Source organism: Galeopterus variegatus, unplaced genomic scaffold, assembly GCF_000696425.1.
Source record: "Galeopterus variegatus unplaced genomic scaffold, G_variegatus-3.0.2 Scaffold6763, whole genome shotgun sequence".
Classification (NCBI taxonomy): domain Eukaryota; kingdom Metazoa; phylum Chordata; class Mammalia; order Dermoptera; family Cynocephalidae; genus Galeopterus; species Galeopterus variegatus.
Window position 1 is genome coordinate 38,671 of NW_007732874.1, and position 19,234 is coordinate 57,904.

The following is a 19,234-nucleotide window of genomic DNA, read 5'->3' on the forward strand; positions in this document are numbered from 1 at the left end:
CCCTGGCTGCTACTGTGGTGGTGAGCCATCCTTGCAGTGGCAGTAGACGTGACAATGGCTGTGGTACTCCACCTTGGCTCCTGCTCAGGAGGTGGGCATGCCTTTCTGGGGCTTAGGTCTGGGCCCCCAGTGGTGTGCTGGAAGCCACTCACCTTGCTCCTGCTCGGGCAGTGGGTAGGCCTTTCCAGGGCTTGGGTCTGGGCACCTGGTGGCACATGGGATGCAGCTCACTTTTACTCCTGCTTGGGCGGTCAACTAAACTTTATTTAAAGTAAAGCTCTGTCCTTCTGGTGGTCATGATCAAGGGAACCAATAAAAGCTTAACTTTTCCATCCAAAAAGTCATAGGGTTGGCATTATTATATTACAGGTATTTATCTTTTTGAAGTATACATTAAAGAGGGTGGGAGAAAGATGGAGAGGAATAAATGAGTATTTCTTAGGAATATTTTTGGTCTTAATAAAACAATTGCACTACTAATTATTCCTCCACAAGGTGATGTAATTTTGATTCTGATTTAGTGAGTTGTTATTTTAAAGTTTAAATGAACTCATTAATGTGGCACTGGGAAAAGAAGTTTAGGTAAAATGAATTAGTTGTCCTCATTGGCTTCAACTGAAATTTTTAAAGATATCTTTCCACAGGGAAAAAAATTCCAAAAACTAAAATGAAATTTTAAAAATTATGATAGTAGTCTTAAATCCCTGATATAACTAGTAATGTTATTTTCGAATGTTATTGTATCATGTTCAAAACTAAAGATTCCCCCCTTGACTCCAATTTTGTATGTTACTCCCACTACTTCCTTTCTTCAGATCAAGAGAAGCTCTCCCATATACCTATAACTTGGAAATACCTTAAGTCATAGCTTCAGGTTTTGTAAAAAGAGTAAGCTGCCCATGTACATTTATATTTACTTAAGTATTTCACTTCCGTTGCATTTATCTAATGCAATGTTGAGAATCCATATTAACTGATGAAGTGTTGATAAAGGTTGAGCAAGTGACTTAATTTCTCTCTCCCTCAGTTTCCCTATCTCTAAAATAAGGAAAGCATTGTTAAAAGAATTAAATAAATCATGCGAAGTACTTGAGAACAGTTCTTGGCACATAGTAAGTGTACAATAAATGTTAGCTCTTATTATTACACAATAAAATGGTTACTTACTCTTTTGTTGAGACAAATAACAGGCCACAGGCTGCAACCCAGTGTGCAACAGCAGCAGAGACAACCACAAAGCAGCCATTTCACATTGACTGGGAGAGCCTTTTTCAAACATGAATTCACACGTCCAATGCTGATCTTAAATTCTTCTGGAGCCACCTACAACAAGGGCAAAATCTTTTAAGAGTTCGTTGGCAGCTTTCTACTATCTATCTCTAAACCGAAGGAAAATGTTTATCTTATTACAAATACTTTAAGGAATTACAAATGTCTAAACATATTTCCTCCCCATCTCCCCCAAATATATGATCATATACTACTGGATGATATTGGAAAGCAAAACAATATAATTTCATGTTCACAGAACTTAGCCTGATGTTTAGAAACACTCTTCTGAAATTACCAACAATAAAATGACATCAATACCTGTCAAGTAGTTTTCTTTCTAAATATTTTCATTATTAAGGCAATATTATTTACAGTCTCCAGTCACTCTGATTAAAAGTTGAATAAGACTAAAAGCATAATACAACCGTAAAAACCCAAATACTACCAAAGGAAATGGAACTAAAATTAGACTCTGGAAATACTCCTGGGTTACTTTTAAAAAGGCAAGACTCAAATCTTTTTTCCCTGGCAAATTTACAACAGAACAATTTTAACACTTGCCATTGGTTAGACAACAAAAGACAGTGCCTATTGATTACATTCAAAATGGTCTGTTAATATTCACCATAAAATGGACTCATAACTGCTATAAATTTTGAAAGTTGAAAAGTCTTTAAATACACAAATTTAATATTTCTAGTTATTACCTCCATTCCTAGAAGTGGCTACTTGTGCCTCTTTGTAAGCAATGACAAAGTCAGTTCAAAAGCATGAGCATGACTGGCATCCCGGGATTTATACCAAAATTCTGCTTGAAGGTTATACAATATGAAGGTATACTAAAAATAGTTTGCTTTGAGTTAAATCACATTTCTGGATCACAAAAACAATTTACTTTCATTTAGAAAGATGTCAGGCTATAAAATTTATGGGAAAAAAATTTCAGCATCTGGCTGTACAAGCAAAATTATGAAATTGTCAGGAAAAGCAAGCTGCTGTAAAATAAAAACCCCATTAGCACATTAGGTATAAAAAATATAGAGATTTACTACTCTTCCAAATAAAAATTGTACTAGAGAAATCAACTTATTACACTTTTGTCTTTTAATAAAGATGTCTTAGAATCAACACTACAAATCATATGTCTATCAGTAGATGTTACAAAGATACATGACCACAGAATTCAGCATGATGATGATTAAAACATTAAGTAGATAAGCTTTATTACAATTGTTCATGTTATCCAATAAGGTTAATTGCTTAGCCCATAAATCTGGTTCTCTTCCTAATATGTTAACCAATAACAGTTGTGAAATTGTAAGGCTCAAAACTTTGTTTACATGGAGCAAGTAAACTAATTTCATTCTCAATCTAGACTGTCAGCAACATGATGTAAAGTCAATCACTGTCTACAAAGAATCCCAGTTAAATGACAAAATATCTGGGGTAAATATGAAAGTAAATTTAAAGAAACATGCTCATAATCAAAAACAGAAAACACTAAAAAGCTAAGCACATTAGACAATAAACTAAGAGATCTGGATTGTTGTTACTTATTAGCTATGAAAAATCCCAGGCTAAACCAGTTAATTTTTCTGAGTTTTAGTTTTCCATCTATAAAATGAGAATAATAATCTTTGTGTTATATACCTCACAAGGAATGGAAATTTCATCTTAGAAAGAACCTCATGAGTGAAGTGCTTTGAAAAGGAAGTGTGTGAATTAATGTCTCTGAGTAGATCTGGAGAAAAAGAAAAGCTCTTTTGCATAAATCTCACCTGAAGGCAAGGGTTTTGATCAAGTAACTACTAGTAGTCCATGGTTGTGCTGCACATTAAATTATAAATGAAAGGATCATCTGCTATATTTTGAATGCAGATGCAATGCTCTTCAGTTCATCAGAGAAAAAACCCAAAGATGTTCTCTTTAAAAACAAGGTACCAAGTTACTATTTTAAGATTTACCTCCTCAAATTGCAATATTCAACTTTTTTTAAACTCATAAGCATATTTAATTTAATTTTTTTTTATTATACATACATGTGGGGTACAACGTTGATTTTCAATAATTGTGTAGAATGTGTGGTGGTTAGATAAGTATAGTTAGCTTATTCATCATTACGATACACAATCATTCTTTGTGTCCATTGACCAATTCCTCATTAGCCCTCCTCCTTCCCCCCCTCCTTTTCCACCTCTAGTTTTCTAAAAGTTCAATGTATTAATGTGATTGTTGTTTCTTTCTTTCTTTCTCTCTGCCTCTCTTTATTGTTCATTTGTTTATTTATGGATTCAGTTCCTGGTTATGAGTGAGAACATGTGGCATTTCTCTTTCTGTACCTGGGTTGTTTCACTTAGAATAATTTTCTCCAGCCTCATCCACTGAACTTCTTTTTTCCTAGGGAATCACCAAACAACTAAATAGAAGTTAAAATAAGGAAAAATATATTTATATATTTAGCTCTAATCTGTAATATAACATTACTATTAAGTCTCTTTAAGTTGTATATCCAGAATCACAAAGACATTTTTAAAATATGGCATATTTGGATATAAACTCATGCAAATCATAAAATTATTAAATCTGTCTATTTACAAATTTAAGTACTTGTAATTAGAATTTAAATTTTTATTTAAAAGTGAGTACAAGCACAGATGAAAAAAATTAAAAGTAAAGGGTAAGGCTAAATGCAGAAATAAGTCCAAAAAAATGTGCTTATAAGGAGCCTTAGGAAAGAAAGCTCCACTTCCACCAGGGATGAATAGCATTAGAAACCTGAGGGAGACTAAAGCTAGAGAATAAAAGGAAAGAGAAGAAGGAAAACTGACTTTTTATTTAAAACATTGTGAAAGAGATGAATTATATGTCAATGTATATAAAATTTGTCTTTCATTACATGCTTCGGAAATGAAAACAAAAACATTCTTCAAATGTAGCAATTTTCCTTCTTCCTCACGTTTTCGACTTTTAACACATAACAGCCTCATTTTGTACTCTCTTATCACAGACAAAAACAAAAACATACAAGTTACCAAAAATGAGAATTCAGATGTTTTGAAGTCATAAGACAAATGTATTGAAAAGAAAAACTTTTCGTAGACTTTCAAATGACAAACTAAAATCTGCATTTTGACTTTAAAAGGAAGCCAGAATTGTCTTTGAAAAAAAATCTGTATTTGAATAACAGTAAAAGTCATAAAACAGAGATAAAGGCACAGAAAATGAGAACTGGTTAACTTCCAATTTTAAACAGTGTTAAAGAAACATTTAGCTAACTGTGTAGAATCAGAGTTAATAACATTTTACTCATTTACTTTCACAAAACTGAGTATCTCTAGTAATGAAGGGTAGATGGAGGCCCCTTACTTTCTAGCTGAATGGTAAGTTGTAAAGAAACTTTTCCTTCTTTTTGACTCTTTTGGAAAGAAAAAAGAAAAACACACCATGATGGTAGGAGAAAGGGTCATAATATTTTACAACAGGATGCAGTAGACCCTGCAAACAGAAGAAAATCTAAGCAAACCCCAGCAGGACTGATTTGCCTCCTTCAATGCTTGGTTACACAACCCTATCAATCACTTGTCATATTGGATCACAATAGTAAAGGTTGATTTTTATAGCTTACAATTCCCAACACTGCACACTAATCTCCCCATAACACCATTTAATTGTTTCAAGCTGTGAGCCGGAAGCTTAAATTTCTTTTCTAAAGTTCTGTGTTTCTTTCATTTTCTGGTCACCAGAATCTGTGTGTATATACCTGCTTGATATGTCCTATCACGACAGGAGTACTTATCTCCAGTGAAATGGAAAACAATCTTTTCTGCACTTACTCTAAAAGATTATATTTTTCTTTGCATTAAAAGTATTGACAAATTAAAAGCAAAAAATATATACTGAGCCATAGAGCTTGTCAAAATGGCTTTTTAAGTTTTCTGAATTCATTCTGCAATTTTGCTTAGCACAAGCAGGCATAAAAGTTATTTGCTATCTCATTCATGCTGTAAGACTGATTTTGTAAAACGTAGATTTTTTTCCATTTAGCTATTGCATTTATTCATTTTTAAAAATATTTTAACACAAGGACTGTTAAGTGTGGAACTCAGACCTTTTTTTTCTTTTAACTTTTTTTTCAGATTCATGTAAATTTTTTACCTCTTCTCCCCAGTTATCAGAGAAGCATTTTGATAATCCAAAGTAACCTATACAAATGAAACAGTGCCTACTAGAGAAAAAGTATCTCATTAAAGAGAAAAAGAAAACTAATGTTACCACCACGTGACTTTAAAAAATCAGACCTTCAGAATTCCTTTTAGTGTTTTTCTCATCACCAAACACAAAGAAAAACATCACAGTATAATTTATGCCTTACCCAATACATGAGAAATTTTGTACACTATAAATAATGCACACATGAATAAACATCCACGTGTCATTATGATACATAGTACAAAAAAACTGTCACCTGGAAAGAATGCATGTCTTTAAGAACAGCTCATATCTAGATCATTTAGGTGTGTGAATGCATACCAAAAGCACCTTACCATTCTTACTCCTCCAGTTTAAAAAATTATACTATCTGTTGGGCCAGTGGAATTTTTAGTTTCAGAAGGTTTAGAAAGAAATGAAGAGGTGCGAAGAGATATTCTGAAGACTCCTTGAGCACATAAAACTGGCCAATTCCATAAATAGTTAATTCTTATGCCTGGAAACTTTATTCACTGACATATTTTTTAGGTTATTCATTTTCTAGAATTTTTTGGACCTGTAATTCAAACTTTTTAAAATTAAGGCAATACTAAAAAAAAAGCTGGCTGTAACTGTCAAGAGAACACATGCTGCAGCATCAAAGAAAACATAAAGTAAAAGTTTTCCATTGGAGTCATTTTCATTCACATTCTTTTTAATTTTAATATTAAATTTGCTATCTTTCCATAAATATGTTATTATTCAAGAAAAATTTCCATAACTAATTTATTCATTAGGAGAAAACATTTATGATTAATTCATATAATATAAATCTAAATCTAAACAATTGCTTTAACTGCTGAATTATTCTAAGTGATCAGGATAGGAAGGTAGAACATACTGGAGAGTGAGGTCAAAATCTCACACCAAAGGGTTCTTCGTGTTCTAAAAATTAAATGCCCACATATTTTCTAATGTTAACTTAGTCAGAGATTATGATCACCTGCTTATTATTCTATGGAAGGACTTGATATTATACCTCAGGAGAGATAAGAAAGGTCAACAGGCAATAGGACAGACAAATTAGTGGTGGGACCAGAGAACAAATTTTTATTCAGATAAAGAAAAAGTAGCAAAAGCAATTAAAAATTGGAAGCCAGTGAGTAAACTGGAAAAACAATCAGGGTGAAACTGCAGTACATTGATAAAGAATGGTCAATAGCAACCACAAACTAACACTGGGAAGCTATTAAGTACCTGACATTGTACTAGGATTTTACACATGCTCTAATTTATTCCATAAAACAAGAAGTGAGGTTAACTATCAGCATCATCTCTATTTTTCACATAAGAACTGAGGCTCAGAGAAGTGGCTTTTCCAAGGCCACATAGTCAGTAAGTGACAGAACTTGAATTCTAACCCAGATCTCACTGCAAAGCTTATTTAACTAGTTTTTTTCTGTCTCAAACTAGCTCCCCATTTTTCATGGGGATAATGAGGCAAGTAAAGTGTAAAATACCTATCAGGGTTAAATTAAACAGAATTTCTTATGATCCGAGAGGTACCTCTTGAAAAAAGAAATAGGTCTGCTGTCTTTTTCTCTCTCCTTCCCTTAAGGAGGCGGTGGGGGTGGGTGCGTGGGAATTGGAATTAAGCCAAAAGTGAGGAGAGTAAACAGCTGAAAACAATGCATCATGAAAAAAAGGAGCCAATATTAGTAAAAGCATCTTATCCCATTCACAAAGAGTTTAGAACAAGAATGAACAAATTAAAAGTAAACTAAGGTTCAAAAAGTAACACAGTCACATGGTTCAAAAATTAAAATAATACTAAAAGATATTCAGAAAACAACCTCATCCTTCCCCTTGCCTCCATCCATCTCATTTCCCTTCTCCCATCAAAGGTCATTACATTTAATAGTTTCATGTATATCTTTCTAGAATTTCTTTATGTAAAATACAATTATTAATGTTCTTATTTCTCCCATTTCTTATTCACACTATACACACTGACAATATGAGAAAAAGTAACACTAAAATACCATAAAAGACCTTTAGAGAATGGAATGATTTTAAAACACAACGGAAATTTATATTGACAGCATTATTCTAGTACTAAAATTAAACAGAATGAAATTAAATTCCATCCACCAAAATACAAAAGCTACTTTTAATCATGATTTTAGCTACCCAAGTTTCCATTTGGAAATTATAAAGTATTCTGTAATCTAATGGGTTTTCTCTCTTCTGCATTTCCTCAACAACAAACGGGTATAAATAACTGTTTGCCTCAGGCAGAGCCTTCTCCTTTGGATCTAGAAAGTTAACATTACTGTTGTAAAAGATATTCCAAATATGCTGTCTTTTTAAAATTGTATATCTTTAAGGCATACAACATGACGTTTTCATATACATATACACTGTGAAATGATGATGAGTCAAGCAACTAACATACCCATCTCCTCACAGTTACTTTTTTTGTGTAGTAAGAGCATCTGAAATCTATTCTCTTAGCAAATTTCCAGTAAACAATATAATATTATTAACTACAGCCATCACACTGTACATTACATTTCTAGACTTACAGTTTCAAATCTTAGGAAGTCCTTGAATTTTGAGTCTCAATGCTAGAGAAGATATTGAATGTAGAGGAACCAAGGAACAGAAGGCAATAATTCATTGCAGTGAGTCTAATTTAAGAAACTCAAACTATCTAAAAGGCAGAAAAATATCTAAACAAAAATTTGATTCTTTTCATGTATAACAAATACCATATGGCACTTTAAAAATAATAGAGTGACACAGTCAAAAAATAACTTTAAAAACATAGGAATTTACTGACCTAAATGAAAACAATTATAGTTACCTGTGCTGCAAAAAAAAGAGGCAAAACTGGAAAAGCTGCACAGATAAATAAATAATGGCTGGCATTAATGAACAAAATAACTGGTCAGAGGCTGGTAGCCATGAAGACAGCTTTCAGTTACTAACGACTAACACAGCTTCCAAGTATGGAGGCATCCTGTTATTTGACTTCATTACCAATGAGTCAAAGCATTTGTCATTAACACTGAATAACGCATAAAACAATGCTTTAGAATTGAAAAGTTCAAAGCAAACTCTCACTTACCTTCCCTGTTAGAACTGAGGGAAATTCAGTATCAAACTTGTTGCTCAAGCCAAACCTTAAAAACAAAGACAGAACAAAATATATTCTACCCAGCATATTTAACTCTTTCCCTTTTTTAAAAAAAAAGTTACCCATGCATTTTTCTTTTGGTCTTTTGATTTAAAAATGTGTCTAGAAAAAATTTTTATGATCCTTATGGAAAATAAATCTTTGACTATTAATCCAAATTAATAGTAAAAGAAACTTAACAAAGAGCAAAAGTTAAAGTGGGATTCTTACTACACCCATGATATGGGACTAAAACATAATAAATTAGAGAACCACTTACATAGAGCTAGACATGTCATAATTTTTGACTGAAATGTATCTGTTAAAACTGACTTTGGAGCTGGATGATGGGTAGCATGTGGGAGTGCGTTATACTATTTTTTCTACTTTTGTGGATGTATGAAAATGTTCCTAATAAAAAGTATCCCCCTCTCTCACTTATATAGCCTTTGGAACTACAGAGTTTGACAACCTGTGAGCAGATATTCAGATACTCAAAGGTTGATCCTTATGAATGATTTTCATGTATATGCTCAATCCACTTTGAGAAAACTCATTTCAGCCTATAAAGCTCTCTCTTCCAGTAAATCTGTACAAAGAAGTCAAAATGAATTTTGTTAGGCTTTGGTCACCTACTTGATTTCAGCAGGGATAACAAAGGTCACTTCCCTAATGTTAGATGATAGATACCATATACTGACTAAAATTTTATGTCAGTGGAGGATAGGTTGTAAGCAAAAAGGAAAAGACACTAACGTTTATGGAGAATTCCATGTGATATAGGCAGTAACAAAAACCGTTACCAATAATTATGCACTTTCCATGGGCTACACATAGAGCTAAGTAAATATATTACTTCTAAATTTTAAAAGCCTTCAAAAGAGATACTGTCATCCCATTTTACAGACAAGGAAGCTGACACTCAGAAAAAACCTTAAAACATAAATTAATTAAATGACTTGCCCAAAGTCATTTATCTAGTAAGTGGGGGGAACCTATGCATAAATATACTGTACCTTGTATGTTTAAAATGTATTTTAAAACAAATTCTATATTTTGAAATAGTTGAGAAAGTTAATTAATTAAAGTGTAAAAAGACCTTAACTACATCAAAAAATCCTTCATTACTTCTGTTCGAGCGTCAGTAGAACATGTAATGAGAACATAAATAATATGCAAACACACATTCCCTTTAAATCTACAGGTAAACACAGGAGTACAGCCAAACTTAAAACAAGATGAGATATCCCTGTGCATTAATTTTTATGGCAATTTCCATCTGTTGCTTGAGAAATTAACACTCTAGTATTAAACATATATTTGCAATTATGTGTTAACTCAGCAATTAATAACATGACAATTATTTAATAGAGCCAAGAAACATATTCCATTTAAATCACTATTCAGCTAGTTAGTGACTTTATCACTAGTCAAAAAAATGTAATTCATTATTCTACAGAGTAAATTCTTATTAGGCAACAAAAAATAGATGCAGTTCATTTTTAGAAAGTAGACATGATACCTTTTAATGTAGAACTCTATTTCTACATCTTGTCTAAATGCCTTTTAGACGCAACATCAATAACAAGTTACTACCTCAATTAGAGATTGATGTCATTTTAGCTTTTGCCAGCTGCCATTCTTCTACTAGATATGAAATATGAATATATGAAATATATATCTCAAAATGTATCCCTCAAAATGTATAGAATATTTTTATTTTAAAAATTCTTAGCTTTGCTATACTCTCTCTGCAATTATCACCAGACAAATGAACTTTCCACTATTTCCATTTCTCTAGTATCCTCTACCTTTTGAAATTTGATTTGTGATGCTGTCATTTTACTGAAAATAATCTCTTATTCAGTAAATATATTCAGAAAGACAAGTTCATATTGTCTTATTTATTGTCAAATTCAATGTTCTCTTCTCAGAACTTTTTCTCCTGACTCTGTCTACAGCTGTGACACTGTTGATCACTCCCTTCCTAACACTCCCATTCCTTCATTCTGCCCTAACACTCTTGCCTTTTCCCAAAATTTAACTTTTAGTCATCTGCTTCATTTTCTAAGGGGTCTAAAAGAGTTCATCTGTATTTAATAGCTTTGGCAATCACTTATGTTCTGATGACCATCAAATCTATATCTCTAGTAATGTATATTTTCAAACATGCTCTAGACCCTCATTTCTAATTATATTCTGAGAATTTTTGTTTGGATATCTTACCACAAAATAATAGTACCACAAGTGAAACATGCCTAAAATTAAATGTTACCCATTTTTGGAAACTGGTTCCCCTTTTCAAATTCTACTCAATGGCGCATTGCTCTCTTCCTTTAATCTAGACTGTGGTATCATTCTTGCCTCTTCCCTCTCCTATTTTTTGCACCTTGCTTATAGCCAGGTGGTCCCTTATTTGCTCCTGTGAAACCATTCTCATAACAGTTCCTTCTTTTCTATTGCCACTGCCACGCTGGTTTGTGGTTTTGCTCATATGGTTCCTCTCGCTTCCTCTCCCTAGTTTAAATCCTACGCAGCCTTCAAGGCTCAAGTCAAGTTCCAATCCCCATGTAATGCCTTGACATGCTCAAGCCTTCACTGATTCCCTTTCTCTGAACACTCACAGCCACTTCTAACATGTACAATACAATTCAACAGTTAGTAAAATATTGTCTTTTATTCTTTGCTTCTCCATCTCAATACCTTAAAGGCAATTTTCCTGTTAGCTTTGTAAAGTAAGGCCTGTACTTTGTTTTCTCTGAATTCCTCACAGTGCTTAGCCCAGTATTCAAACTTTTTTTTTTTTTCTTTCCCTTTTTGTCTTTTTTCGTGACCGGTAATGGGATCGCAACCCTTGGTGTCGCGCCTGTACCGTGACTGGCAACGGGATCGCAACCCTTGGTGTCACGCCCGCACTGCGCTCAGCCAGTGAGCAGACCGGTCTCTATATGGGATCCGAACCCTCAGCAGGAGCGCCGCCGCACTCCCAAGTGCTGCACTCAACCGAGTGTGCCACCAGGCCGGCCCCCCAGTATTCAAATTCTCAAGAAATATTTGCTATGTTCACATTACTAAGTTTCTTTTCTAATATAAAAAGGAATTGCATTTTCTAAAATACAAAACATACATTAGAAATTGTAAAGAAAGTATCAGATTAATTCTTAAAATACTCCCTTATGACCTACATATATCCACATCAAAAAATGTGAAGTAGGCCTGATATTCTCTTGTAACTTTGGCTAATAAGTGGTAGCAGTCCTTTTCTTGCCTACCAGGGATTTCTTTCCTTAACTTTCCCCTTTAGAGACTCAGCACATAAAAAGAATACCTAAATAACCTTAGGCCCAACATTTCACTTAGTAGTTACCAGAAAAACATTGAAAGGGCTTGTTGCTGAATAAAGACCTCAGCTCTATTTCATAAACAAACCATTAAGTTAAGAACTCTTAGTCCATAGAGGTTAGACAAGCTCATGTACTCATTACTGATCAGTAACAGACATTAGACAAGATGTGGGGCTCTTCAACATTTGACAAACAGGCACTTGGGAACTGCTCAGACCATCATTTTATCAACTTCTTTACTACTGAATCTATTATGTGTTTGAAGCTGACCCAGCTGGTGGTTCTAAATGGTCGTATTTTCTTTGTCAAGTGTATTCAATGCCTAAAATTGTAATTTATTAAAATAATTATTTGGAGTAAAGAAAACTGAGGTAAAGAAGGAGTTTCTCTTCCCTTTTCTTCTCTTCCTCTATACACTGTCACTGTTTTTCATCTTTTTGAAAATGGCTATACACTAGCTTTTCAAAACCTTACACAAATTAAAGTTCATGTGCTCAGGTTGTTTAAGAAAATGGTGTAGTAAAGTTCTGCCAACAAGAAACGCAATTTCACTAGAAAATGATGCACTTTCAGTAATACTGATTCTGAAGCATGTACAATTAACTCTATTTACTATACAAAGGAGAAGGAAAGGCTATGCCATATAATACAGAGAGATTTTTAAAAGATTCTAGTTAAATCTCTTTAATTTTTCATGTGGAAATAATCACGTATTACCACACTGTACAATAGCAAGTTACCATAGTTTCAATATTCTCAAAGCCTAAAATGTTATAGGATATTCACCTTATATAGATACAAATTAACAATCCATCACTGTAATTCCTCAAAGGCAGCTGTTTATAGGAAAGGCACTCCGTCCCCTGATTTCAGAAATATCCATATGTGTAGTGCTCTCTAAGTTTTGGCAGAAATGCACTGTTTGGCAAATTTGGCCATCTTTTTTCAATTCTATATCTTTTCTAGATTAATTTTAATGAGACAGATTACCAATTCTCAGGGATTGATAAAATTATCTTATCTACTAACTTCTATACAGGTGTACTACCAAGAGTAAATATATATATTTTAAGTAATATAAAGAGTGTGTTTATGTCTATAAATAAGGAAAAAATTGCACAAGACGTTGTTTTTCTGCATTTCAATATGATAGATCCAAATATATACCCTACAAATATCAAGAAGTGATAGATACTAATTTATATCACTCAGAAGTATAGTATTTCTGAAGCACTTAATACTTCTGAAACATTTCATTATTTCTGTTTCTATAATATCTTAAAATTTGGAAAAAGATTTCCATATATCTATTTATGGTCATTATCTCAGAATTGCAATTACAATTAGTGTGGTTAAGTCATTATACTTCTTAAGAAATTATAATTAGTTACATGTTAAAAGATTAATATCTTGTTAAATTAACTAGAAAGCCAAAACATTAAGATGATACAAGTAAACAGGGGTACTCTGACACATAAGAGCTAGCTTCACAAAGCTTTCAGAAGTAAAGCCATGCCATAAACCCCATCACTGGGACTGGTGATATTATTGTATTCATATATATCTATGTTCAGAAACAAGTACTCACCACAGTGTGATTCAACTAACTAGTACTTGTTGAGGGCCTATAGCATAGTTTGCACTACGATGGGCACACTGAGTGTTCCTAAAGTGAACAAATATCTATTTAACTTACTTCATGCCAGGCTCTGTGCTAGGCACTAAGGATTCAGAGGCAATCAGAAATTGTTCTTGCCATTGTAGTTTACAGTTTAGCAGGGACAGAGAGGACTTGCAGGAGGTGGTGACATATGGAGAGCTGGGGTGAGGAGAGGTAGGTATTAGCATTCTTGATAGAGGCCCCAGTTTGGACAGAGGCAATGAGGTAAGAAACAGCATACTGTTAAGAGGAATGTACAAGCAGTAAGAGAAATGACAGGAGATTAGGCTGATAGGCAGGGTCCAGTTCTGTATGCCACGTTATAAAGCTTAGACTCTATCCTGCAGGTGAAGAGAAAACCACAGAATAATCTTAAGCAGGAAAGTGGTTTGGTTACTTGCACTTTTGGTGTCTTAATCTAACAGCAGGCTGCAGGATGGATGTCAGGGTGACAGGGATGAAGGCAAGATGACTAGTTAGGGTGGTGAAGGGGCATGAATCAGGGAAGTGGTGGGAGGGAGGAAAAGAAGAAATTTTTAGGACATAAACAAGTACTGTTAATATTTGCTGATTGCTTAGCTGTGGGAAGTGTGAGCGGGAAGGAGAACAAAGGATGGGTAATGAATGTGATAGGTGGAGGTACATTCAACTGAGATGGGGAATACAGAAACAGGAGGAATGTTTTGAGAGTTTGGGGTGGGGTGTGAGGGGGCATGGAAAGATGAGTTCTGTTGAATATGATGAATTTAAGACGACAGTGGGCCATCATGTGAAAAAGCCCAGAAAAGAGCCTGAGCAGAGTATGGTACAGAGATACATATTTGGGAGATGTCAGATAACTGAAACCATGGGAGGTAAGATGAGACCATCTAGGGAAAGTAGGGAATAAATAATAGAAGTAGTGGGTTGAGAACAAAACTCTGGAGATCACTGATATTTATAGATGCAAGAGAGAAAAAGGAGCCCAAGAATAAGACAGTTACAGAAGAGCCAGAAAAGTAGGAGGAGAACCAGGAGAGTCAAGTGTTTTTTGTCCTTGTTTTTTTTTTTTTTTTAAATCAGAATTTGAACACCTTAGGCAAGATGTTCCAGTTGAACTAAGTCTCCATCACTATTTATGCTGCACCATTTTCTGTGACCTGCCTTGCTTCTGAAAGCCTGCATGTTTGTGAACCCTGGAGTAGAAGCCTCCAAGAAAGAGGAAGTCATCTTAAGTGTCAGCATAGAAGACCAGAAAGATAGGGAATAAAAGATGCCCACTGATTTAACAACCACAGGGTCAAGATGATCTCAGTTAAGGCCAGCTCCTCTGTGGTAGCAGAATCTATATCCCAGAGAGGTGAAAAGGAAATAAATATGGTGAATAGAGCTACTCTTAAGAAATTTGGAGAAGGGAGGAAGAGAGAGATTCCACGGTAGCTAAAGGGAATGTGGGTATAGGAAGGCTTTTGTCTTATTTTGTATTTAAAAAACTAGAGAGACTGAATATGTTTACAGGCTGAACTAGTGAAAAAGCAGAGAGAAGTAGTATTGGAGAGACAGGACTACCTGATGGAGCAAGAACTAGGAAGAGGCTGGAATGGAAGGCACAAGTGAGCTCTGGACAAGAAGAAGGACTCTTTGAACTCTAAAGTTGGAGGAAGAAGGCACAGGAACTCAGACCTAATTAAGATCCAGTGCAGGTTGGCAGCAGGAAAGTGACATGATTCAACTGTGTTTTAAGAAAATTAGTTTGGCACAGGCATGCAGGACGCACTGGAGTGGGGAGAGGCAGCAGACTGTAGTAATAACTTAAGCAGGAAATAATGGCAACCTAAACTTGAGTGGTGCCAAATAGGAATGGAGAAAATGAAAAATTTAAGATACATTTTGAAAGGTATGATGACATAATTCTGGGACAGACTGGTATAGGGCAACTCAAGGACAAGGAAGAGTCAAAATGATTCAAAGATATTAAATATTGCCCTAGGAGATTAGAATGGTATCAGGGTCAGAAATGGGGGAACTGGAAAGCACAGCCAACGTGGGGACAAAAAAATGTTGCGTTGAAGATATATTGAGTTTGAGGTGATGACTCTCAAATTTTAAACTTTGAAAAGACACAAATTCTCTACAGAATAGAAGACTGCACAAAGAATGGAAAAAATTCAGCGTTGGGAGAGAATAAGAAATATTTCATTCAGATAGGGCATACAGTTTAGGGCAACTCTAACACTCCTATGCCAGAAAGAAATTAAACAGAAGCTGATATTTTAGATGTCTCAGAATATAAGATTAATTATTTCATAAGGACTTTACTTTATATGATACAAGAAAGGCTTTACTACCATAGAAAGACCCATTTCTCAGCTCCAGTAAAACTTTCTCCTAAACACTGCATCTTTTTTCAAATCCCAGACATTTAACATCAAATGTGCTTTCTAGGTGAGAGCATGTGTACAATAAAACTAAGTAAGTTTCAAAACTACATACATTGGTCAGTGATTCAAATAGTGGTTTGCTGTTTTTCAGGTTTTGTCTTTAGTCAATTAAAACCAACAGTTACTATCAACACTACTTCACATTCCTAATTCCAGAACTTTTAAGCTTGGAAGAACATTACATCTACCACAAGGGCCTGGGTATGGCAAGTGTCAGTGCTCTTCTTCTAAAGAAGAAATAGGTTGTAAGTACTTCATCATGGTTGTGTGAAGTGTACAATGGAACCACAAATGAAACTTAAATTCTGTTTCATTGTTCCTTCTCCATCGTCTGAATTTTAGAAAATAATGGGAGAAGGGTGAGTGTGGAGTATTGGAGTATAAAATTATGAACTGGAATAAGATACCTTTTCTCTGTTCAATCATGAAATAATCTGCATGAAAGTAATCTTTGGTGCCAGAATCATAACTAGTTTGAGTAATAAATTGTCTCCCCAGTATTGGAAGTAAAACAATGCAGTAAGCTGGCAGGTGAACATCTTAGACTATCTGCAAAATTCTTGCATGAGAAAAATTGTCTTAAAATTGCCTAATCAAAAAGCAGGTCTAAAACTCTTCCTAAACCCTTGCACAATTTCAAAATCTTTGTTAACAGATTTCATGTCAAAGATTACAAAAGTACATAACAATCAAAATACTCAACATGTTAAAAATTAAAAGCTAACATGATAGGGGAGGTAGTCCATATTATATGATTTCATACAGAATGAACTCAATTCAAAGTCAAAGGGGCTAGGTGAGTCATTATCCAGATTAGAGGCAGCATGACATGACGGGGGGAAAAAGGCCCAGTTTGAAAATGCAGTAAAAGCACAGTTAAGAAGATGAACATGATACAATACTCAAACTTTCAAGTATTTACAGTCCAAGCAAATAAAGAATGAGGAAGCACTCTTCAAAGCCCAGAGAACCATCAATTTGTCTTTTTTTGCTTTGCAACTACTATGTTATGAAGTCCCTTCCCATTTTATTTTCTCATATATGATCCAAGGTTTCAATTTTTTAAAAAGCCACCCTGGATAAGTTTTCAAGAAATCATCCTCAGCTCCTGGAGGACCAATTTCCATATATATTTAGTGTTTGTACATTTAGTATATGGGCATACAAAATCCCCTGGTGATATCTTAAATTATCTCAGAGCTGAAAGGCTTTAGAAACCGTTTACTCCAAGCCCTTCATTTTACAGATGGAGAAATCGAGGCCCACAAATGGGGAGCAACCCAAGGTCACAGGGCCAGTAAGAAGCAAAATTGGGATTAGCATCCAACAGCCCTGACTCTTAATTTATTGCTCTTTTTACTTTCCATAGCCTCTCAACCTGAACCTCTAATGATGTGATATTTAAGGACTGTCAGAATGAGTAGTGCTCAAAACAGGGAAAGGATTATTGTATTAATTCACGTAAGGATTAGATAGGAAGAATGGATGAATATGTGGGTGGATGGATATTCTATAATTTACAAAATATATCATGTTTCTGTTTTGAAGAATGCAAGCCTAATTCTTGTCACATGTCACAGCAGTCTCCGTTTTCCAACTAGACACCAATCTCGGCAGCTAAAAACCCTCTGGTACATCCTGCAGTAGAAATATTATTCACTTGCCAGCATACATAAAAGAAAGGAGACATCACTACTCCAATCCCTCTGGCTCCCAACCCCCTAACTTCCCTGATCTATACTCACTCTTTACCCGGCGTTGGTGCTTCACACTTACATTCTCCTCACTTCTTTACACCCATTCACCCTCGGTTTCTCCATTTAGACCAGGTATCCTTTCCTAACTGTAAGCCTCAACAGCCCTCCCCCACTCCACAGGCCCCTCGATCATCTTCTCATTCCTCTGTCGCCAAACCTCAGCCTTTTCAAAGCCCCTGTCCCCCCTTGCTTACACAGTGATGTGGCCGGCGCCCCGCACCAATACGGGGTCGGGGGCATATCTCCGCAGATGCTCCTCGCTCACTACCCGAGGCGGGGGTGGTGCTTCCTCCCCCTCTTCTTCCTCTTCTTCTTCCTCCTCCTCCTCCTCTTCCTCGTCATCGTCGGGCCCAGATACAGACGACGACGACGGCGACGACGACGACGTTGGCGCTTCTTCTTCCTCCTCCTCCTCCAGTTCAGAGATGGTGTCGAACTCCGCCATGTTGGGCAGCAGGATGCTCATCACGTGACCTCGCGATCGCCGCCACTCTCACCGAGAAGAGTTTGAACCTGCTGAGGTGCTGGAAAAGGAGGGGGAACGAAATGAAGAGAAAGAGGAGGCGGGTAGGGGTAGGATTTGAGGAGACGCGCCTGCGTGCTGAGCAGACGCGGGGGGGCAGTCGGAGGCGGGGGAACGAGGGAGAGGGGAACGAATTCTGTGTACGCTTGCGCGCTCCAAGCGGAGGGGGCCGTTAGAGGTGAACTCCAGGGAATTATCGAGGTCCGCTCTGCGGGTGTTGATCTCATTTCTGCTTTTTGGGCGTCAGCTGCTTGTATTCGGGGGACGTATCCGTGATTTTATTTCCTATTAATTAATACTCAGTGTTATTACCCCCAGTGCAGGCGGGCGAGGGGAAGCATATCTTATAAAAGTGAGGTTAGAACTTGCCCCAAATATTGCAATGTGTATAGGAATTACCCTACCTTTGTCCAGTACTACAGTTTAAAAGACTTTTGCGTCAGAACTTTGCCACAATGCTGGGAGGCGATTTTACTGAAGAGGAAACTTTCTATTACTACTTCTACTTTTACTGTGTAATATTTATGGAAGACTTACTGTCAGGGACCGTGCTAATTGCTCTATGTGCATATGCCATTTAATCCTCCACAACGCTATGAAGTATGTACCATAATCTCACTTTGCAGATGGGACATCTAGATGCAGAAAGAATAAGTAACTTGTCCAAAGTCATGGAGCCACTAAATGACAGACCTACTTTTAAATTTGGGAGTCTCTTCTGATCCCCAAAGCCCAGTACTCTTAAGCAAAGGGTTATACTGCCTAAAGTCGTTTTGAAAGGGTTTGTAGAGTGCTGCCTTTTGGGCGGCTTCTAAAAAGATAAGTCAGAATATGCATGTTTGAATTTTGCAGGGTTTTATTTGCGGGGGGGGGGGGGGGGGGGGGGGGGGGG

The 19,234-nt window shown here is 35.7% G+C and overlaps 1 protein-coding gene across 1 annotated transcript; it reads right to left on the reverse strand.

The window, feature by feature from the left end:
* Positions 1-1,167: 1,167 nt before the first annotated feature.
* CHIC1 (cysteine-rich hydrophobic domain 1) lies at positions 1,168-18,419 on the reverse strand (the record flags this gene model as incomplete). Its single annotated transcript, XM_008591222.1, has 3 exons — positions 18,014-18,419; positions 8,591-8,645; positions 1,168-1,323 (listed from the first exon to the last, which is right to left on the reverse strand). Coding segments are annotated over exons 1-3 (483 nt in total), but the record flags the coding sequence as incomplete, so codon positions are not given.
* Between the last annotated feature and the right edge of the window lie 815 nt (positions 18,420-19,234).